Source organism: Oryx dammah, unplaced genomic scaffold (genome assembly GCF_014754425.2).
Source record: "Oryx dammah isolate SB20612 unplaced genomic scaffold, SCBI_Odam_1.1 HiC_scaffold_27, whole genome shotgun sequence".
In the NCBI taxonomy this organism is placed as follows: domain Eukaryota; kingdom Metazoa; phylum Chordata; class Mammalia; order Artiodactyla; family Bovidae; genus Oryx; species Oryx dammah.
Genome location: NW_024070211.1, coordinates 11,730,271 through 11,754,027, shown reverse-complemented (window position 1 = coordinate 11,754,027; position 23,757 = coordinate 11,730,271). Strand labels below are relative to the sequence as shown.

General features: G+C 44.9%; 1 protein-coding gene across 3 annotated transcripts in view; it reads right to left on the bottom strand.

Annotated features, from left to right (window-relative positions):
* The window catches only part of PTPRU (protein tyrosine phosphatase receptor type U), an 86,579-nt gene that overhangs the window by 39,831 nt on the left and 22,991 nt on the right, over window positions 1–23,757 (bottom strand). For all 3 annotated transcript variants that reach the window (XM_040229853.1, XM_040229851.1, XM_040229852.1), the window contains exons 7-12: window positions 23,356–23,649; window positions 9,430–9,738; window positions 4,378–4,487; window positions 3,937–4,138; window positions 3,497–3,599; window positions 824–1,097 (exon numbers count right to left, since the gene is read on the bottom strand). In XM_040229853.1, coding sequence (XP_040085787.1) covers window positions 824–1,097; window positions 3,497–3,599; window positions 3,937–4,138; window positions 4,378–4,487; window positions 9,430–9,738; window positions 23,356–23,649 — 1,292 coding nt within the window. The remainder of the gene's footprint in view (window positions 1–823; window positions 1,098–3,496; window positions 3,600–3,936; window positions 4,139–4,377; window positions 4,488–9,429; window positions 9,739–23,355; window positions 23,650–23,757) is intronic.

Genomic DNA, 23,757 nt, shown 5'->3' with positions numbered 1-23,757 from the left:
GAGGGTCGAGGGAGAACCAGGGACAGAGGGGCCAAAAAGGGGACGGGTCCACAAATAGGGCGATGCCTTAGGAAAGTGGAATGAGATGGCCGGGAACAGGGAAAAAAAAAACAGCACAAGGAGAGGGTGAGGAGGAGGAGCTCAGAAATGAGCGTAGCGCTTAGGTCCAGGGGTCCGCTTGGCTACGGGGCAGCCTGGAAAGGAGCAATCCGAGGAGGGACGAGCCTGGAGGAGGGCGGGGCTTCAGGGAGGAGGCTGGTCCCAGGCTTCAAGGTCAGGTGAAAGGGAGAAGAGGAAAGGGACACCCTCTGGAGCCAGAGGAGCCTGAGTTGGGAGACCAGGGCCTCAGGAGGCGGCAGGGGCCACACTGGGAGCTAGGGTAGAAATGAATCCAGGAAAAGCCCCCCAGGGTCCTCTGTCATCTCTGGGATTCTCCAGGCAGGAATACTGGAGTGGGTTGCCATGCCCTTCTCCAGGGGATCTCCCCGACCCAGGAGCTCAAACTCGGGTCTCCTGCATTGCAGGCAAATCTTTTACTATCTGAGCCATCAGGAAGAAGCCCCCCGGAAAGCGTTAGTACTGGAGAGAAGGTGTCTGGGGTTAGGAGGGCGGGGCTCAGATCGGTAGGCGGAGGTGGACAGGGCTGCGGCAGGCCTGGGCGCAATATGGGGAAGGAGGTGGGGAATAAGGCTAGTGGCAGGCGAAGGGTGGAGGCGTGGAGGATGGGGCATTGTCTCCAGCTTCTGTAGCAGCCTGCTCCGATCTGTCCTGAGCCTGTCCCCCACCCGGATCGCCCCCACCATGACCCCGGCCGGCCCCTCACCCCCTTCAGGTGGCTTGCTGCCTGGAAGTAGATGAGATAGGCCTTCCTGGGCTCAAGCGGTGGGTTCCAGAAGCCGCGGTAAGTCTGGTTGTCACCCACGGTGAAGGGCATGGCCTCAGGCAGACTGCTGGCCGCCAGTTCGGCCCCAAAGTAGTGCACCAGGCCCCGGGCCAGCGCCGCATCGAAGGTCAGCGGCACCGGGAAGCAGTCCTGGCTGCCAGGCTCCCGCCGGAGTCTCCGCGGCCGCTCCTCCTCCACAATCACCTGGTACACACTGGACATGGGGAGGGGACAGGGCAGTGGTCACGGTGGCCGGAGAACAGGGAGAGCCATCTGGTGACTAAGGGTGCGGGCTTTGGGGTCAGGCTCAGGACAGCCCTCATCTCAGCTCTGTCTCTTCCTAGCTGGGCAAGTCACTTAAGCTCCATGGGCCTCAGTTTTCTTCTCTGTAAAATGGGAATGATTACAGGATGGCTCCATAAGGTAGAGGTGAGCAAAGAGGCAAGTTTAACAAGCAGCCAGTGCCTGGGCAGCTGTTATTCCTGTAACTAAGGCTGAAAGTATGTGGGCCCTACTCAAGCCAACCGAGCCCTGAAGCTCCACCCTGACTCCCAGGGCCTGGGAACCTCAAGCCCCGGGCTCCAACCAGGTTCCCAACAGCTCCCTCTAGGCCTCAGTAAATTCGAGTAAGACACAATGCGTTGATTCATCCAGAAAGTTTTTACTGAGCTCAGACATGAGTCCTATGCTGGGCACTTGGGGCTCTGGGCTTCCTAGAACTGGCCTCCAGTGGGGGAGCCAGTCACTGAGCAGGCAAACGAGGTCACGCTAAACCTACATCTCGAATACCCTCCCAACCCGGAGGCAGCCCTGGGTCTGCAACTCTGAGCCTGCCATCTCCCGGGCCTGATGGCTGATTTCTGTTCCCTGGTCTCTGTCTCCCGATCCCACCTTGTGTGTTTCTATTTATTTTCATCACTATATTGAATGGCCTTGTCCTATGAGCTCCTCCAAATCCTCTGTGGAACAAAGCCAAGAGTAAATAAATGAATGCTGACAAATTTAAATCTTTCCACTCCCAGCCTCAGTCACGTCTTGGCGTGTGACACCCCATACTGACAATGGCAGCCTGCACTCTGGGAAAGTAGAAATGCCTTTTCCTTGCTCTCCAGCGGTTTGTTTGGGTTTGTTTGTTGTTTTTTTTTTTTTTTTTTGAGCTCCCAAGTTAGGAGGGAATCACCCCAGCACCCTAAGATTTAGGCCAGACAGGTTCATCCCGTCATTAGCCAGCCCAGGCCCCTCTCAACCTCCATTTCCCAGGCCGAGGTCAGGTCTCCCCTGGCCCCAAGTCCCGCCAGGAGATGCTAATAATCATGAACCGTGAACAAAGCACACGTTGATCTGGGACAATCACCATAAGGCACAAAGGAAAGGGAGGCTCAGAGAGGTGAAGGGACATGTCCAAGGTCACACAGTCATCAGGCCTCTCCACCTCACATGGTCCATCCCTCGCCCCATCCCAGGCTTGCCTGGGATGCTGACTGGGCTGCTCACAGGATCCCCCAAGGATACAAGGAAAGGAGAAGGTGCTGGGTCCCCAACTCCTCCCAATTCAGAGGTACCAGCGTCCTGAGCCTCCTGCAAAATGCCAAATTCCCCTGAGCTCTGCAGACTCCTTCCTGCAGCTCCTGTTAGAGTCCGGGAATCAGCCCAAATCAGACTGTGCAGTAGCAAATATGGGGAGGCGAAGCAGGAGGGAAAAGTGAAAGCGCGGAGGAGTGAGGAAGTGAGTGAGTGTCAAGAGCACCTGGGAACCCCCTGCCTTCTTGGGGGGTCTCAGTAGGACCCTCGAAGGAGCCGGTGGACCAGAGGGCCAGGGAGGCTCCGTGACTTTAAGGAAAGGTACAGGCTGTACAGACAGACCAGGCTTTCAAATCCCAGTGCTATCGCTTACCAGGCGTGTGGCCTCGGGGGCACATTATCCAGGCTCTCTGAGCCTGCTTCCTGATGCGGAAAATAAGGGTGCTGATACCCACTCCACCGGCTGCCATGAGGATCAAATGACTCATGCAGGTAAAGTCCCTAAGATGACGTCTGGCTGGCAGGAAGTGTGTGCACACATTGCACAAACACACACACACTCTCTCACATACACACACATCACACCCACAATCACACACACACACACCCCATCTTATCTCTAGCACCTTCTCCTCAACAGAGACAGTCACTGCAGCATCTGCTTCCCCTGCAAAGAAGTAGGGAAGCCAAGCTCTCGGCCCCTCCAGAGAGATGACCCCACCTGGCCAGATGCCCTAGCCTTCCAGGAAGCTCATCCCTGTGTCTCCCACAACAGGAACCCCCAAGGGAAAAGCTGGGGAGAAATAAAGCCCCAAGGTGGCAGAGGTAGGCCCTCTGGAGAGATCCAAACAGTCTCCTGTTCCAGATCTTGTGACAGTCACCACCAGACAGCCCACAGCCTCAGAGGGGAGTGAGTACAGGCCTTCCACCCGCCCAGGATCACACAACGTCCTCCTCCCGACACTCTGAACCCTGAAGAGGAGACTGAGGGAAGACAAGGCTGAGCGGGCCTGGGTGGGGGTTCTGGGTCAGAGGACAGGCCTCTTCCTTTACCGCCCTGACCTCCCGCCCCTCGGTTACACGTGTGCCCACCTGATGGGCGCCCCGCGGCCCTGCGCCGGCCTCAGCAGCACGGTGATGGTGTTCTCAGACTCGCCCAGCGGCGACGGCATGTCCGCATAATCAAAGCTGGGCGCTGGGGCAGAGGACAAGGACATAAGCCCGGAGCCTGGCCACTGCACCAGGAAGGCCAGGCCTCCAGGCTCCTTGACCTCTGCCCTCAGACCGCTCTCCCTTCAGCCTCTGCCTCCCTGTTCCCTCTGACCTGAGCTTCCCTGACCCCTGACCTCAGCCCTCGGATTCCACCAACCATCTCCAAAACCCTCTGAGTTAATCCTCCCTGACCTCACCCTCTAAATGGTTCATTTATCTCAGCAGGAGTCCTCCATTGCCACCCCCAGGAAGCCCCACCTCTGTGCCCAGGGGACTCTGGGCCTCCCCAAAGAGGCCAGGCTAGGTCAGGCGGGGCTCACCTGAGATGTTGGTGGTGATCTCGGTGAGCGCCGCCTGGCCGAAGCCTTTGCCCGTGCGGGCCCGCACGGAGAACAGGTAGGTGGTGCCCGGGTGCAGGTTGGAGAAGACATGGTAGGTCTCATTGCGGAGCTTGGAGATGGTACGCCGTGGGCCCGGCACATTCACCGCCGGGTCTGATGACTCGACACTCTGGTAGCTGATCTAGGGGCAGAACGGGCAAGCAGGCAGGCTAAGGGATGGGGAAGTAGCCTCCCACCCATCATGGTTCAGGTGAGCCAGGCCTCTGGGTACCTTTGCCTTCTGCCTTCAGGTCCCCCATCGCCCACAGTGTATGGACCCCAGCCATAGCTGAAGGAACGCCAACGATCACCTCTGTTCTCCCACCCCACACACTTCCCTCTCCAACCTGTGGGCCCACCGTCCACCAGGGGCCCACCCACCTCATACTGAGTGATGAGGCCATTGGGTTCCTGGGGCTCCTCCCACTTGAGGAAGATCATGTCCTCCAGCGGAGTAAAGGTCAGGGACTCAGCCGCAATCCCGCCAGGCACTGCGAGGGAAAGATGACACGGGGCAGGGAAAAGCAAGCTTTGGAACCAGATACCTGGGTTCAGATTCCAGCCTTGCCATTTCCTAGCTGGGACGCTTGGACTACTCAGCCTCTCTGAGCCTTGGCTTCTTCATCTGTGAAATGGGGATGACAACAACACCTCCTCCACCGGAATTAAATGATGTGATGTGCATAAAGCCCCAAGGCAAATACCTATCAGCACTCTCATATGGTCTGGCCTACGTCTGAGCACTCGAAAAGGGCAGCTGGCATTTTCATTACTGTGCAGGAGGCATTTCGAAGAGAAGAATGAATGCTCCTATTTTGTTCCAGCTGAGTGGTTTTCAGAAAATATAGACATTTGCCAGAAAAATGAAAACAACTGCCTTACAGTGGCAGGATTATGGGTGGAGATGTTTTCTTGTCTGAAAATTACTAATTACACAAACAATATGTTCAATGTAGAAAATCAAAATAAGCATAAGGAAAATTAATGGCACCGACGGTTCCATCACCCAGAGATAAACACTGTCAACATTTTAGCAGAAGCCCTTTCAGATACGGTTTTGTTTTGTTTTTGTTTTAAGGTATCATCTTTGCAGCTGGCTCCAGGAATTTCCTCTAGGAAGAGAATGGCCTTCTTTGTTTTTGGGAAAACACTTTGATAAACCTTTGTAGGGAAGCTGAACTTCTAAGATAGGGGAAAGCAGAAACCAAGATAATAGCTCAAGTGCCTTGTGTTAAAATGAAGTTAACCAGGCAATTCCACTATTCACCCGCCAAAATGTTAAAAGGAAAAAGACAATTCCAAGTGCTGGTGAGGATGTAGAGCAACTGAAATTTTCACACACTGTTAGTGGGAGTGTAATTCAACACAATCACTTGGGAAAACTGGATATATCTCCTTATTATGAACACAAACCCTGAAATCTAGCCGTTCCACTCCTAGGCATAAACCCATCAAAAATGTGTAGATCTACCAAAAAAAAAAAAAAAAAGAAAATCTACAAGAATTTTATTTGCAGCACAATTTAAAATAGTTGCCGCCACTGCTGCCACTAAGTTGCTTCAGTCATGTCCGACCCTGTGCGACCCCACAGACAGCAGCCCACCAGGCTCCTCTGTCCCTGGGATTTTCCAGGCAAGAACACTGAGTGGGTTGCCTTTTCCTTCTCCAATGTAAAATAGTTGAAAGCAACCCAAATGCCTAACAATAGTAAATAGGATGAATAAATATTCACATAATGGATTATTCAGCAATGAGAATAAATTCTCTAGAACTGTACACACAACCTGGCTGAATATCTCAAGCATAAAGCTGAGACAGAGAAGCCAGTCATAAAAAGAACATACACTGATCCAGAAAAGGTAAAACCACAACTACAGACCTATTGGAAGGACTAAACTCCCAAGGCTGACAACACCTCCTACTGGAGAGAATTCTGAGCACCTGCAGCGCCCTGGCGATGCAGCTGTTCAGTCGCTCAGCTGTGTCTGACTCTTCGCGACCCCACGGACTGCAGCACGCCAGGCTTCCTTGTCTTTCACGGATGGGGATGCAAATGTATGGCCGCTTTGGAAATCAGTTTGGCAATTTCTTATCAAGTTCAACATACACTTACACCCAAAACAACACTCCCATTCAAAGGTATTTTCCCAAGTAAACAAAAACTTAGTCCATTTGAACCAGCATGCCAATGTTCATAGCAGCTTCATTTGTTTTTTGTTTTTTGAATGTATAATGTTTTAATTTAGTCTGGGTAGAACCACAAGGGTTGCTATGTGAACATATCATGGTTTAGGCTATTATATACAACAGGTGTCCTGAAAACAGGGGTAGTTTTATCCTCCAGGTTACAGAGTTTCTAAAATGGCTTTCTTTTTTTAAACTTAATTTTTATTGGAGTATAGTTGCTTTACAATGTTGTGTTAGTGTCTACTCTACAGCAAAGTGAATCAGCTATATGTATTAAAAAAGAGAATATACACTATATGATTCCACTGATATATGTTCAAAACCAAGCAGAAATTAGTCTATGGCATTACAGGTCAGGATAATGATTACCTTTGGGAGCTGTGAGTGGGAGGGTGCAAAAAGGGGCCTTCAGGGCTGCTGGTAATGCTTTTTCTTGGTCTGGGTGTGGGTTATCCTGATGTGTGCAGTCTAGGAGAATGCCAGGTTGAGCTGACCACTTAAGATAAGCACACTCCCCGTAAGTATCATACTAATACTTCAGTGAAAAGTATAAAATAGTAAATAATTAATTAATATTAAAAAGAGGCAGGAGAAGGGGGACAGAGAAAAAAGAAAGAAAAACAAGGAGCCAACTGAGGCCTGGGGGCCAGGGTCGGGGGTGAAGCAGCCTCAACAATGTACCTTGCAGAAGGAAAGGGGAAAGTCAACAGATTTTAAGAATGGAGCAGTCTGAGAGTCAACATGAGACTACTTGAGAAGGGTAGCAATACATGCTACCCCAAAATCTGTCACTTGGAATAAGGATTATTTTGAGTTGAACTGAGGAAGCAATATAGGAGCTTACACAAAAAAAACTTCTCTACCCTCCCCCTATTTGCCTAAAAGTAGGACATAAATTTGCACAGGTGCCCTCCTCTCCTCTTTACCTGGTAGGACAGAAGTTAATCACTGAGAAACCTCTGGACCCTTATCAGCCCAGAGGAATCTACCTGACAAACTTTACTGACCACCATTAGTTTCCCCATACATTTGATTTCCCCTAATTTGCTGCTCCTAGAAGTTTGAAGTCCTTTTCTTTTGTCTTGCCACTTTACTAAAAATTCATTGTTCTATGGTTAAGATGCTATATAAACCCAAGTTCTTACCACTCCTTTGAGTTACTCATCACTGAGTACTCCCTATTATGTGCAAAGCGTGTGTTCATAAACTCTGTTTCCTATAACAGAAAATAATCTGAATATATATGTGTGTGTATATATTCACATATATATTATATAAGCTTTGGAAAGATTAATAAAATTTATTTTATTATATATCATAAACTGAATCCCTTTGCTTATGCCTAAAACTAACACAATATTGCAAATTAACCACACTTCAATTTTTAAGAATATATAACAAAAAATAAATGGAATTTATAACAAAAATTTTTTTAATATTTTTTATCTTATTTTTATCTTGTTAATCTATCTTTGCTCAGTCAATTTACAGGATCTCAGCCAATGAACCTGAGATAGGTAGGAGAAAAAAGTTAAGTTTCTCCAATTTAGGGTAAACCCCTCCAGACTTCATTCCCACCCCCAGCAAATCCTCGTCAGTGTAGGGCACAGGGCATACACACTTCCTCAGGTGAGTGGGGTTTTCCGGAAATTGAGAAAGGAGTTGAATTTTATATCTGGGCCACTGCTGTGCAGACAGAAAATTATACATGTGAGGAAACAAACAAACAAAAAAACTATTAACCAAGGAGCTTAGGGGTACCTGGGGATTTACAGCAATCTGGAGGAAGGCTTTGGACCTGTGCTGAGATTAGAATGTAGCTGTTAAGAAAAACAGCTCTCAAACAGATGGCCAGGTTTGAAACCCAGCTCTGCTACCCATCTACTAGTAATGAGACTTCATCGGCAAAATGGGAAGGGTAACAGTAAACAGCCAGATAGGGTTGTCATGAGGTGCACGTGCATTAATATATAAAAAGCGCTCTGAAATTGATGAATGTTAGCTTGATATCAGTGGAACAGTACACTCAACAATGACAGAATGTACATTTTTTTCAAGTAAATATGGAACATTTACTAAAATTTAACCATATATCACTGGTGGCTCAGCTAGTAAAGATTCCACCTGCAATGCAGGAGACCTGGGTTCGATCCCCGAGTTGGGAGGATCCCCTGGAGAAGGGACCGGCTACCCACTCCACTATTCTGGGCTGGAGAATTCCATAGACTGTATAGTCCATGGAGTAGCAAAGAGTCGGACTGAAAGACTTTCACTCACTCACAACCATATATTAGGCCATAAAGCATGGATCAAATTTCAAAAGACCAAAATTAGAGTATGTACTCTGACTACAGTGTAAGCTAGAAATCAATAACAAAAAGATAATTAGAGAAATTCCAGTCAGAACTCAAACAACGTAATTCTAAATAACTCTTGGGTCAAAGAATGAATCATAACAGAAACCAGAAAATATTTTAAACTGAATGATACTGAAGATAGGATATAGCAAAACTTGTGCAATAAAACTAAAGCAGGGCTGAGGGAAATTTATAGCTTTAAATGCATATATTAGAAATGAAGACAGGCTCAAGATCAGTGATCTAACAAGCTTCCATATGAAAAAACTAAAAGAACAGCTGATCAAATGCAAAGAAAGCATTTTTAAAAAGAAATAGAAGAGAACGTAAGTATAAAATAAAAAAAATAAACTAGGCCAAAATTTGGCTCTTTGTAAAGATTAATAAAATTTATATACCCTTACCAAGAAAGAACATGAGAAAAAAAGAGAAGACACAAATTACCAATACCAGGCATGAAAAAGGGGATAGCACAATAGATCCTGCAGACATTCAATAAATATAACAAGAGAATATTATAGCCAACTTTATGTCAAGATAGTTGACAATTAAGTGAAATGATCAAATCCCTTAAAAACGGAGTACACCAAAACTGATACAAAGACTAAAAAGTCTGAATATTCCAATATCTATTTTGAAAATTAAAATTGTTATTAAAAACCTCCCACAATGAAAACTCCAGGCCGAAATGACTTCCCTGGTAAATGTTCCCAAACATTTTAAGGAAGAAATTATACCAATTTTACCCAAAGTCTTCCAAGGAATAAATATTAGTATCATTACTCTGTTGTCACACAGTCGGCTTAAACCTAAGCAAAAAATCTCCTAGGGCAAGTTCAGTCTCAGACACGTGGTGTCTGTGGGCACCGGGGATCAGGAGGCCTCTTACCATCCTCGTCTGTCTGGAAGGTGACTTCCTTGCCCTCTTTGCGCCCCTCGGGGTTAGCGAGGACGAGCCGCACGTGGACACTCCGGTAGGGCAGCAGGTTCTTGATGGTGTAGCGGCTGACACCCCGCTCCATCTTCACACACTCCCGGACGGTCTGGTTGTGGCTGCTGCCCAGGGTGTAGTGATAGCACAGGGACACGGTGTAGGTGTGGCAACGTGTCACGTTGTAGCCCAGCGGTTCCCACTGCACGGTCAGTTGGCGGGCCTGGATCTCAGCAAAAGCCAGGCCTTTGGGGGCCCTCATGGGCTCTGGGGAATCCGAGCAACAGAAAAGGTAGAAGAAACAGGAGGAGAAGCAGGATGAGAGAGAAAACATCAGGCAGCTGACTAGTATCAACCCTCATTTGCCCCCAAGAGTCCAAGAGACCCCTTAGTGCAGCAAAAAGGGAATAGAGTGTGTGTTTTGGAGTCAGGCAGGCCCACATCTGAATCCTGGCTCTGTCGCTTGCAGCTGACAACTACTGGCTAAGTCACTTTATCTCTCTGAGCCTTCCTTTCCTCATCTGCAAAATGGGACAATAGGCTCAATGTCATAGGATGGCTGTGAGGTTTAAGGTAAAACATGCAAAGCATGTGTAGCAATGGCTAATACACAATGTGAAAGTGGCTCAGTCATATCCGACTCTTTGTGACCCATGGACTACACAGTCCATGGAATTCTCCAGGCCAGAATACTGGAGTGGGTAGCCTTTCCCTTCTCCAGGGGATCTTCCTGACCCAGGAATTGAACAAGGGTCTCCTGTATGGCAGGCGGATTCTTTACCAACTGAGCTATCAGGGAAGCTCCAATATACAGTAAGCCATCAAAAATATTAGCTATAATTTTTTTAATAATACAGTTCACTTCCTATTCCAAGTTCCTCCTGAAGGAAGTCAAGATAGTCTGAATCAACCAACTGTTGTATTTTTCTTCATTCTCTGTTAATTCCAAACTTGTTCTAAAACAGTTTACAGTAATATGTACAATAGAATAATACAGAGAAGTCAGCATAATGGGGGAAACGAGAGCCAAATAGGTAAATAATTCCAGAGAATGTTAGGAAAATAGAAATGCATGCCATTAGGTCCCGCATGGAGCTATAAATATAAGGCTCAAATTAGGTGATGTGTTCCCTGGCTGCCAAAGAAAAAAGGGAAATACAATCTGTTCTATAAAGATGATGATGATGATGGTGGTGGCTGTAAACATTTACTGGGGGCGTTGTCTGTGCCAAGCATTGCTTTAGAGGCTTTAAAATGCTTTATCTCATTTAACCCTCTCTGTAATCTAATAGAAAGCTGCCATTATTAGCCTTGTTATGCAGATGTAGAAATAGAGGCACACAGGAGAGATTAAGTAAACTTGCTGACTGTCACACAGATAGTAAGTAGTGAAGCTGGAATCCAAACCTGACAAGCCGGCTTCAGAATCCACACTCTTAACCACCACTACTCTGCCTCCCCATGAAGAATTCACTGTCCAAAAACTAGAAATAAATAAAAATAAACCAGGAAACTTCCTTGATGATCCAGTGGCTAAGACGCCACATTCCCAATGCAGGTAACCGGGTTTGATCCCTGGTCAGGGAACTAGACCCTCGCATGCTGTTACAAAGATCAAAGATCCCACGTGCAACTAAGACCCAGCACAGCCAAATAAGTAAAATATTTTTAAAAATAAATAATAAATGAATAATAGTTCAGTTCAGTTGCTCAGTCGTGTCTGACTCTTTGCAACCCCATGGACTGCAGCACGCCAGGCCTCCCTATCCATCAACAACTCTCAGAGTGTACTCAAATTCATGCACATTGAGTCGGCGATGCCATCCAACCATCTCATCCTCTGTCATCCCCTTCTCCTCCCGCCTTCAATCTTTCCTAGCATCAGGGTCTTTTCAAATGAGTTAGCTCTTCACATCAGGTGGCCAAGGTATTGGAGTTTCAGCTTCAACATCAGTCCTTCCAATGAACACTCAGGGCTGATTTCCTTTAGGATGGACTGGTTGGGATCTCCTTGCAGTCCAAGGGACTCTCAAGAGCCTTCTCCAAATGAATAAAAAGGATACCTTTTTAAAAATTAATTAATTAACCACACCAATGCCTCTGGAGAGGCAGCTACCCAACATAAGGCAAATGCATATTACTGTGCTCCATAGCCTCTTGAAGATTCCATAGGACCAGAATGTTATCTGCATTTTATAAGTAAAGAAATCAAGGCTTCTTTACTCGGGGGCTCAGGCCCCAGTCCTGCATCTGCACTGAGCAGCTATGCAATCCTAAGTAAATCTCTGGGCCTCAATTTCCTCATCTATAACATGATGGATGAAGCCATGATTACTAATGATCCTCTTCTCTCTTGCCCTCTGACTGTGCAGGTTCTGTGACACCTGCCAAGTGTCCTCAGTTAGAGGATATCAGAACACACCTTAATGAACAGAAAAGAAAGTCCTACTGCTTTGCCTCTTAAGATGATTAAGTATGACCCTATTATCGTTTTCATATGATTAATTTGCTCAGGGTGCTCTTTACAAAGACAACGCAGAGAGAGACACCAGGCTGCTCCTCACTTGCAGTGGATGGGTAGGTGCACAGCTTTATACGCTGGCCAGCACAGTGCAACTTTCCTTCCTTCCCTGGACCAGAGGCAAGTGGCCGTCTCCAGTCATACATCGAATGCCACCAAGAGATTTCAGCACCTGAGAGTAAGGCTTACCTCTTGACTTCTTACAGAGAGCCTGGCTCTCTTATCCCCACAACAAGGCAGACCCAATCCTCACCCGAGAAAAACATTAATAGGCTGGTTCCCTGCTCACTGCATCTTGAGGGCTGATAACTGCAAGCCCACTTACCACACTTGTCTTTTCTCTGCTGTTCCTGGACCATGGAGATTTTCCTAATGTTTTTCTATATAGTTTTGTTTTAACTCATTGTTCTTATCTGTTTAGGAAGGAATGGGTGAGTTTTGTGTGTGTTCACTCTGCAGTCACTCTGCCATCTTGTTCAGAGGTCTTTGCTTTATTTCCTGAGACTTTGTGGCTCTGGTCCTGGCTGCTCGATGTGTCCTGTCCCAAGGTGTCTATGTCTGTGTCTGTGTCTGTGTCTGTGTCTATGTCTACTAACGCCAAGTACCATGGATTTACTTGCACTAGTGAGAGTGGATCTCGGTTCCCTGAAGCTCTGCTCACATCATCCCCACCTCCGGGAATACCTGCTCCACATCCTTCACCATCCTTCCAGGTTTGGCGGAAGCACACTGCTTCCTTCACCTTCCTGCAGCGTTCAGACAAGGACACGAAACATCAACTGCAAACTGGTGACACGAGCTGGGCTGGGACTATGACCAACGAGACAGTAAGGGTCTCATCCAAAAGGAGCAGCTGCCACTCGGTTCCGGGCTGTGTTGCCAGATCTTCCCATTTATGAAGCCAGAAGTTCCCATTTTTTGTGTGAAATCTCCAGATTTTTAAATACTGGCAACCTACTCAGGTTTTTTTAAAAAACCATTTTGCCAGGGGACCTCCCTGGCGTTCCAATGGTTATGACTCCACACTTCCAATGCAGGGGGTGCAGGTTTGATCCTTGGTCGGGGAACTAAGATTCCTCAGGGCCAAAAAAAAAAAAAAAAACCAGTTTTCAGGGCGCAAAATGGTAACATCTAACTTGAAGATTGAAACTTTCACCCTCATGCTTAAGTATCTCATTCTCCAACAGCTATGTTAGCCCCCTCCCCCCTTGCTAGACAGAGGGGGTCTCTGAGAAGAAAGCGCACTTTTCTTTCTCTCCCCACCCTGAACAAATTTGGGCAGATCCAGAGGCTCAAATAGTTTGTTGACTACAGGCTGATATGTTGATTGAGGGGTGTGAATTCATGAGTCTCTCTGTGTTTCCAAAAACCATCTGGCACCCAGACACACACTCTTCGGCTGCCAGCACACACTGGCAAAACAGAACCTGGGGGCCTCAAAGCCCCAACCCTCTGAATTCCACAGGGCTGTAGGCCACTCGGAGGTCAAAGGTCTAAATGCAGTTTTTTTTAAAAAACAAGAAGGCTAACAGTTAACATCTGTTAAATTAGCCCCCAATGCCTTTATTTTAATGATGCTAAGGAGTACTCAATAACCCTGAAATATTAACTGTTGCTTGAGGAAGGGGCTTTAGAGTGGGGTTGGGTACTGCAGAGTTCAAATCCTATCTCCACATTTCATTAGTTCTGTGACTTCAGGCAAGTGATTTAACTCCCTTTGAACATTAAGTTCTTTGACTAAAAAATGGAAATATAATAACACCTATTTTGAAGAGCAGTGTGAGAGTTACATGAGATGGTGTGAGTCTAATTCATAGGAATTAATTAATATGTGCATGCTAATGGTGAGATATGGTGACTGCAGCCACGAAAATAAAAGATGCTTGCTCCTTGGAAGAAAAACTATGACAAACCTAGACAGTGTATTAAAAAGCATAGACATCACTTTGCTGACAAAAGTCCATATAGTCAAAGCTATGGTTTTCCCAGTAGTCATGTACGGATGTGAGAATTGGACCATAAAGAAGGCTGAGTGCCAAAGAATTGATGCTTTTGACCTGTGGTGCTAGAGAAGACTCCTGAGGTCCCTTGGCTAGCAAGGAGATCAAACCAGTCAATCCTAAAGGAAATCAACTCTGAATATTCATTGGAAGGACTGATGCTGAAGCTGAAGCTCCAATACCAACCTGATGCAAAGAGCCAGCTCACTGGAAAAGACCCTGATGCTGGGAAAGATTGAGGGCAAGAGGAGAAGGGGACGACAGAGGATGAGATGGTTGGATGGGCATCATCAACTCAATGGACATGAGTTTGAACAAACTCTGAGACATACTGGAGGACAGAGAAGCCTGGAATGCTTCCGTTCATGGGGTCTCAGAATCACATATGACTTAGCGACTGAACAACGACAAGGATAAGATATACCTTTATATACAGCATCACCCTTTATAGCAGCAGTATAAATTAGTACAACCACTTTTTAAAGCAATATACGTCAAAGCCCTTCCTTAAATCACCTCTGACTACTTACATGAAAGAAATAATTCAAGGAGGGAATATAGCATGATCAGCACTAAGTTTTTGATACAGTTTTATTCACAATAATAAAAATCTAAAGGCAAATAGCCCAGCCATATGGAGACACTCAGTGGACTCCTACAGCCAATAAACACAATTATAAACAACATAACACAAGTAACAACACCAAGAAAAGGAAGTAGAGTGCAGAACGCTTTCCACATCCCAATGACAAGGGTGTGAAACGTGTACTGTAGGCATATGGGCAGAGATTTGCAGGAGGCAGGAAAACTAAAACAGCTGTTGGGCTAGGATGGTGAGATTTAGAGTGATTTCTTTTAAATGCCTCTACTGGTGTTATATTATTGTTTTTACAGTAAATAATACTGTGGGAAGGGAGTTTCATGGAGCCCAAAGAGATGACAACACAGCTGGCCAACAGCAAAACTATGGGTCAAGGCGCCTAAGCAAAGAGGGGGCGGTGATGCAAACAAAGAGAAACATGTGATTAAGAGGAGCAGGCTGAGTTGTTTGGATCCTATCTGCCTGGTCCCTGCTAATTTACACAGCTTCCATCCCAGCCAGGCCATGTAAAGTGTTTAGCAGTGCCTGGCACAAAGTGGGTACTCAGCCCACGATAGCAGCTATGCAGCTATTACTGGTAGTAAGGTGGTGGTGGTGGTTTCCAACATGAGACTGGAAGTAAGGACATTCAAACCTTGGTGCTGACTCTGCTATGGACTCACTGTGTCAATGTGGGCCAGTGACTAACTTGAAATTTCACTTTTCTCATCTGTAAAACAAGAATGGTCAACAGCTGTCACCATGAAACTTGGGTTCTTAACTTACTGTATAGTCACAGGCAAGTCCTTCCCATCTCTGGGCTTCCATCCCCTCATCTGCACACTAACAGGAGTGAAAGAGAGACTCTCTGTGGACCCTAGGCTCTGATTTCTTTCATACCAAGTACCTGACCAGAACTGGCTTTGAAGAGTTAAAAACACCATAACAATAATAGTTGTCATTCACTGAGTGTTCACTGTGTGTTAGGCACTAGGCTTCACAGGCATTTAATACATTTACATGCAATCACCTGCATTTAATTCAAAACCAGAGGGTTGCACAATTCAGGCTTCACAGCTCCTCTCTTTTCCATCTACACTTATTCCCTAAAATCTAAGGACTAAATCAGGGGTTCTCAACCTTGGCATTACTGACATCTCAGACTAGATAATTTTTTGTTGAAGAGGCTGCTTATACACCGTAGGATATTTATTACCTTCCCTGGCTTCCTCTATCCCTAAGATGCCATTAGCACCCCACCCCCAGTTGTGACAACCAGACACTGCAGATGACTCCTGGGAGACAAAATCACCCCCACTAAGAACCACCAGCATAAAAGATCTCATCCAGTCTCATGGCTTTAAATATCATCTACACCATGTCTATACTGACGACTTTCAAATTTATATCTGCAGCCCAAACCTCTTCCCTAAACCCCACACTCGTAAATCCATCCACCTGATGGATATCTCCACTTGAACGTCTAATAGGCATCTCAAAGTCAACATTTCCAACACAGAACTCCTGATCTATGGCACCCCGTCATACCTGCTCCTTCCGCAGTCTGCTCCCTTGCAGTAAATGATAACTCCATTCTTTCCGCTGCTCAAGCAAAACGCCTTGGAGCCATCCTTGACTTCTATTTCTCTCTCTCACTGCATATCCAATCCATCAACAAATGCAGTTAGCTCTACCTTCAAAACAAACCCAGACTCTAACCACTTTCACCACCACCACCACTTCCTCCCAGCTCCCAGCCTCCACCATCTCCAGCTGACTTGTTGCAGTAGCTTCCTCACTGGCCTCTCCTCTGATCCCTTCGCGCTCCTAGAGTCTGTTCTCCACAAAAGGACAAAAGTGATCCTTGTAAACATAGGAGGTGATGTCACTCCTGCTCTCCAAACCTGCAATGGTCCCCCAGCCCACCCAGAGTAAAATGGCTCTGGGTCCCATATCCCCAGTATGACTTTGACCTCCTCTCCCGCCAGCTCCCCTCAGTCACTAGACCACAGTTATACTGGTCTCCTTGCTGCTCCTCACATATTCCTAGCATACTACAGAACTCCCTGCTATTAGGTCGGCCTTAGAACGCCCCTTCCCCCAGCAATTCCTCTAGCTTCCTGTGTGTGGCTCTCTCCCTTACCTCCTTCAGGTCTCTGCTCAAATGTCACCTTCTCGGTAAAACAGTCCCTGAGCCTTTTTGAAATAACAGTTCTCCGAACCTCACACCCCATCCCCCTTCCTGCTTTGGTCTTTACAACCCTGATCATCAACCGACAATCTATATATTTCACTTGTTTACTACTTCCTCCTGCCAGAAAGACAAAGAAATGCAAAAAGACAAAATGGCTGTCTGAGGAGGACTTAACAAATAGCTGTAAAAAGAAGGGAAGTGAAAGGCAAAGGAGAAAGGAAAAGATGTATACCCAACTGAATGCAGAGTTCCAAAGAATAGCAAGGAGACATAAGATCAATGATCAATGCAAGGAAATAGAGGAAAACAATGGAATGGGAAAGACTAGAGATATCTTTAAGAAAATTAAGAGATACCAAGGGAATATTTTTGCAAAGATGGGCACAATAAAGGAGAGAAATGGTAAGGACCTAACAGAAGCAGAAGAGATTGAGAGGTGGCAAGAATACACAGAAGACCTGTACAATAAAGGTCTTGACGTGGATAACCACAAAGGTGGGGTCACTCACCTAGACCCAGACATCCTGGAGCGTGAAGTCAAGTGGGCCTTAGGAAGCATTACTATGATCAAAATTAGTGGAGATGATAGAATTCCAGTAGAGCTACTGAAAATCTGAAAAGATGATACTGTTAAAGTGCTGCACTCAATATGCCAGCAAATTTGGAAAACTCAGCAGTGGCCTCAGGACTGGAAAAGGTCAGTTTTCATTCTAATCCCAAAGAAAGGCAATGCCAAAGAATGTTTAAAGTACCTCACAATTGCACCCATTTCACATGTTAGCAAGGTAATGCTCAAAATCATCCATGCTAGCTCTCAGTACGAAACTAGGAATTTCCAAATGTACAAGTTGGATTTATAAAAGGCAGAGGAACCAGACATCAAACTGCCAACTTCCAGTGGATCATTGAAAAAGCAAGAGAATTCCAGAAAAACATCTGCTTCATTGACTATGCTAAAGTAAATCATAACAAACTGGAAAATTCTTATAAAGATGGGAATACCAGACCACCTTACCTGCTTCTTGAGAAACCTGTATGCAAGTCAAGAAACAACAGTTAGAACTGGACATGGAACAACAGGCTGGTTCCAAATTGGGAAAGGAGTACATCAAAGCTATCTATTGTCACCCTGCTTATTTAACTTATATGCAGAGTACATCATGCAAAATGTCAGGCTGAATGAATCACAAGCTGGAATCAAGATTGCTGGGAGAAATATCAACAACCTCAGATATGCAGATGACTTCACCCTAATTTCAGAAAGTGAAGAGGAACTAAAGAGCCTCTTCATGAAGGTGAAAGAGGAGAATGAAAAAGCTGGCTTTAAACTCAGCATTCAAAAACCTAAGATCATGGCATCCAGTCCCATCTGCTGCTGCTGCTGCTGCTGCTAAGTCACGTCAGTTGTGTCCGACTCTGTGCGACCCCATAGATGGCAGCCCACTAGGCTCCCTCATCTATTTGCCATAAAGTGATGGGACCAGTGACAAACTTTATTTTCTTGGGCTCCAAAATCACTGAGGATGGTGACTGCAGCCATGAAATTCAAAGACGCTTGCTCCTTGGAAGAAAAGTTATGACAAACCTAGACAGCATATTAAAAAGAAGAGACATCATTTTGCCGACAAAGGTCTGTCTAGTCAAAGCTATGGTTTTTCCAGTAGTTATATATGGATGTGAGAGTTGGACCATAAAGAAGGCTGAGCACCGAAGAATTGATGCCTTCCAACTGTGGTTTTGGAGAAAACTCTTGAGAGTCCCTTGGACTGCAAGGAGATCCAACCAGTCATTCCTAAAGGAAATCAACCCTGAATATTCATTGGAAGGACTGATGCTGAAGCTGAAGCTCCAATACTTTGGCCACCTGATGCAAAGAGCCTATTCACTGGAAAAGACCCTGATGCTGGGAAAGACTGAAGGCAGGAGGAGAAGGGGGCAACAGAGAATGAGATGGTTGGATGGCATCATCAACTCAATGGACATGAGTTTGAGCAAACTTTGGGAGACAGTGAAAGACAGGGAAGCCTGGTGTGCTGCAGCCCATGAGGTCGCAAAGAGGCAGACGCAACTTAGTGACTGAACAACAACTACCCGCCAGAATGTGAGCTCCATGCAGTTCCGGCATGAGGAACTCATACACTAGTGGCCTTTGTCTGTCTTGGTCGCAGTCTTCTATCCTTAGCAACTAAACAGTATCTGACAAGTAATAGGCACTCAATAAACATGTGTTGAATCTTCACATTTACCCTGTAAACATTATTATTACCCCCTTTTATAAAACAACGGGACTAAAGCTCAGAGAGGTTAATCTGACACAGGTCCTTCAGCTAGAAGGTAATCTCCCCTAGAATACTCTTACCAACCACCCAAGGGTCTCTCCAAGTGTGGCATTAAACTGTATTTTAGATGGTTCTCAGATCAGCTCTTAAAAACACAAGAATATTCACTGGCAAAAAAATAAACCTCAACCAAATCCTGTAGCTTATCTAAAAATTAACTCAAAATGGATCATGGACTTATTTGTAAAACTATAACACTTTTATTTAAAAAAAAGAATAAGAGAAAATCTTCAGAATCTAGAGCAATGCAAGGAGTTCTTAAATTTGACACTAAAAGCATAGTTCATAAAAGGAAGTTTTGATAAACTGGCCCTCATAAAAATTTAAAATGATTATTCCATGAAAGCCCAGGTGAAGAGGAGAAAAAAGACAAGCTAAAAGCCAGGGGGAAATATTTACAAACTATATACCCAAAAAAGGACTAGTATCTAGAATGTGTAAAGAATTCTCAAAGCTCAACAATAAAAAATGAATAATCCAATTAGAAAATGGGCAAAGACATGAATAATTCATGAAGAGGATATACAGATGGCAAACAGCACATGAAAAGATGTTCAGCATCACTAGGCATGGAAAGTGAAAGTTGCTCAATCGTGTCCGACTCTTTGCATGGACTATATAGTCTATGGAATTCTCTAGGCCAGAATACTGGAGTGGGTAGCCTTTCCCTTCTCCAGAGGGCTCTTCCCAAGCCAGGGATCAAACCCAGGTCTCCCACATTGCAGGCAGATTCTTTACCATGTGAGCCACAGGAAGCCCATTGATGTCACTAGGCATTAAAGAAAGGCAAATTAAGACCAGGATGGGATATTACTACATACCTCTCAGAATGGCTAAATTTTAAAAAAAAATAATAATAATAATGACAATACCAAATGCTGGCAAGGATGTAGAAAACTGGATCACTCATATACTGCTGATGAGAATGTAAAACAATACAACCAACTCTGGCAGTTTTCAATAAAACTGCAATAAAAATGCAATTACCATATGATCCATCATTTGTATCCTTAGGCATTTAGCCCAGAAAAAAATGAAAAATTATGTTCATGCAAAAACTTGTACATGAATGTTCATGGCAGCTTTACTTGCAACAGCCAAAAACTGCGACTGGTTCAGGTGTCATTCAACAGATGAATGGTTAAACAAACTCTGGTATAGCCACACCATGGGATATTACTCAGCATTAAAATGGAATGAACTATTGATTTATACAACTTGGATGAATCCCCAGGGAACTACACTGACCAAAAGAGTCAATCTCACTGCCGAGATAATTCAATGAGAAAAGAATAGTCTTTTTCATAAATGGTGCTGGCACAACTGGACACCCACAAGCAAAAGAATGAGACTGGACTCCTACCTCGCCCCAAATCCAAAAATTAACTCAAAGTGTGTCAAGGAGCTAAATGTAAGAGCTAAAACTATAAAACTCTTAGAAAAAAATAAAAGTAAATCTTCCTTACTTTGGACTAGGCAAAAGTTTTCTAGATGTGACATCAAAAGTCCAAATAACAAAAGAAAAAGCAGATAAATTGAGCCTCATTAAAATTAAAAACCTTTGTGCTTCAAAGGACACCATCAAGAAAGTTAAAAGACAACTCACAGAATGGAAGAAAATATTTGCAAATATATCTGATAAGGGTCTAGTATCTGGAATATATAAAGAACTTTTACAACTCAATAATTAAAAGATTAAAACCCAATTTAAAAATGAGTAAAGGATCTGAATAGACATTTATACAGAGAAGGCATACAAATGGCCAATAAGAACATGAAACTTGTTTGATATTTATTAACCATCAGAGACATGCAAAACCACAATGAGACACCACTTCATATCCACCAGGAGGGTTATAATCAGAAGACAGATAATAATGAGTGTTAGTGGATATGTAGAGATACTGGAACCCCCATACACAGCTGATGAGAATGTAAAGTGGAATGGCTGCTTTGGAAAGCAATCCAGCAGGCTGCTGAATGGTTAAGCATAATTACCATACGATATGTACATGCTATACCCTCAGGAGAAATTAAAACATATTTCCATACAAAAATCTCTACATTAATACTCATAGCAATAATAACCAAAAAGTATAAACAATGCAGATGCCTTCCGACTGATAAATGTATAAGTAAATTATGGTATGTCTATACAATAGAATATTATTCAACAATAAAAAGTACTAAAGCATGCCACAACATGGATAAACCTTGAAAAACTAAGCCACAAGAAAGAAGCCAGTCACAAAAGACTATGTATTATATGATTCCATCATATACAAAACGTCCAGAGAAGCAAATCTATAGAGACAAAAAATAAATTAGTGGCTGTCTAGGGCTGGAAGTATTAGCAGGACATGAGAGGAGGGGTGGACTGCTAAAGGATACAAGGCTTCCTTTGAGGGAGGGGAAAATGTTCTAAAATTTATTGTGGTGATGGTTGCACAACTCTGTGAATATACTAAAAACCAATGAATTATACACTTTCATGAGCAAATTGCGTGAGATGTGATTATATCTCAATAAAGCTATTACCAAATTAAAAAGGCAATTCAAAAGATTATATACTGGGACATCTCTGGAAGTCTGGTGATTAAGAATCTGACTTCCAATACAGGAGACATGGGTTTGATCCCTTGTCTGGGAAGATCCCACATTCTGCTAGGCAACTAAGCCCATTTGCCACAACTGCTGAGCCTGTGCTCTAGAGCCTGTTTGCCACAAGAGACACCACCGCCGTGAGAAACCCTCGCACAGCAAACAGATTATCCCCTGCTTGTACCTATTAGAGAAAGACCGAGTGCAACAATGAAGACCCAGTGCAGCCAAACAGAAATAAATACATAAAAATAAAGTAAATAAATACATGTAAATAAAGTGAATAAATATCATGCGAAGAGTTGACTCTTTGGAAAAGACCCTGATGCTGGGAGGGATTGGGGGCAGGAAGAGAAGGGGACGACAGAGGATGAGATGGCTGGATGGCATCACCGACTCAATGGACATGAGTTTGCATGAACTCCAGGAGTTGGTGATGGACAGGGAGGCCTGGCGTGCTGCGATTCATGGGGTCGCAAAGAGTCAGACACGACTGAGCGACTGAACTGAGCTGAAGTGAACTGAACCAAAGGAAAACAAAAAAGGTTATATACTGTATATATATAATGTATGATTTTATCATCTATATAACATGTTTTAGAAATGAAGAACAGATTAGCAGTTCCCACGGGGTTGGGGTGGAGGGATAGCAATGATACAAAAGGGCAAATCAAAGGATCCTTAAGCTGATTGAATTGTTCAGTATCTTTTGACTGTGGTGGTAGATACACAAACCAACACTAGAATAAACTATATAGAACTAAATATACACACATACACACAAATGAGGACAAATGAAACTGGGTAAGTCTGAATAAGATCTGTGGATTTTGTCAATGTCAGTATCTTGAGAGTAATATTACACCACAGTTTTGCAAAATGTTACCATCGCAGGAAACAGGGTAAAGCGAAAAGGAAAATCCCTTGTATTTTTCCTTATAACCACATATGAATCTTTTATATGGCAATAAAAATTCAACAACAACCACAAAAATGCTGAAATCACAGAGTAAGAAAATCGTTCTGTTCTCAGTCTCTCTTCTGATTAAACAAAAAAGTCTCCTCTGGTGCAGGTGTGCCATCGCTCATAACAGATGCTGTACCCTTTTAAATAAGAAAAAGCAGACCTCAGGCTTAAATGCCCAGATGAGAGAATCCAGCTAGAAGTTAATAACATGCTTTTATTTTACGCTGTTTAGTTGTTTGTTTTACCTAGATGATACAGTGTAGAATTAAGAACACAGATCCTGAAGCCAGCCAGTCAAGAGTTCTAATCCCTTACTGTTCTGCTACTTACTAGCTGTGTGACTTTGAGCCAGTCACTTACATCTCTATTCATGATCATCTGTACAGAGGTTACAGATTTTACACCTCATCTGTAAAATGGGTACGACAAGAGTACCTAGATCATGGGGTTGTTCTGAGTTTTAAATATCACACACACACACATATGTCCCTCAGAGTAAAGTGTTAGCTTTCATCCTTTTCTTTACCATAACTGGGATGGAGCGAAAATCATAATGGTTCAGAAAGTTTCAGAAGCACAGAGGGAGGCCATACTACCGTTCAGAATGTACCCTTCGCCCCTTGGATGCCCTAAGTCCATACCTGAGTATCCGGAGGAGGCAATGAAGCCAGGAAGCACCCACCTGCGCACTTGGTGCGGCTGACGAGGGGCGGCCCCGGACGGCCGGTGCCACCGTCACCCGGGCGCGTGAGGAGCACGCTGATCTCGTACTCCGTGTCGGGGTCGAGGTGCCACAGCTTGTAGGTCTGCAGGCTGACGGCGTGCACCTCGGCCCACGGGCCGCGCGCCATGCGGTACTCAATCTCCTTTCGCACGATCGGCCCGTCGCCGATGATGGAGTTGGTGTTGAGCTGAATGATGAGGTAGGTGGGACCCGCGCGCAGCAGCTGCGGGGGTGCAATCGGGGTAGGGGGCTCTGCAAGGAGATGGGGGAAAGACGGAGCCAGACGAATGCCGCTATGAATACCTGGCTCCCAGCTCCTCATCCTGCAACATCCAAAACCCCTAGAGCCATCCTGGTCCC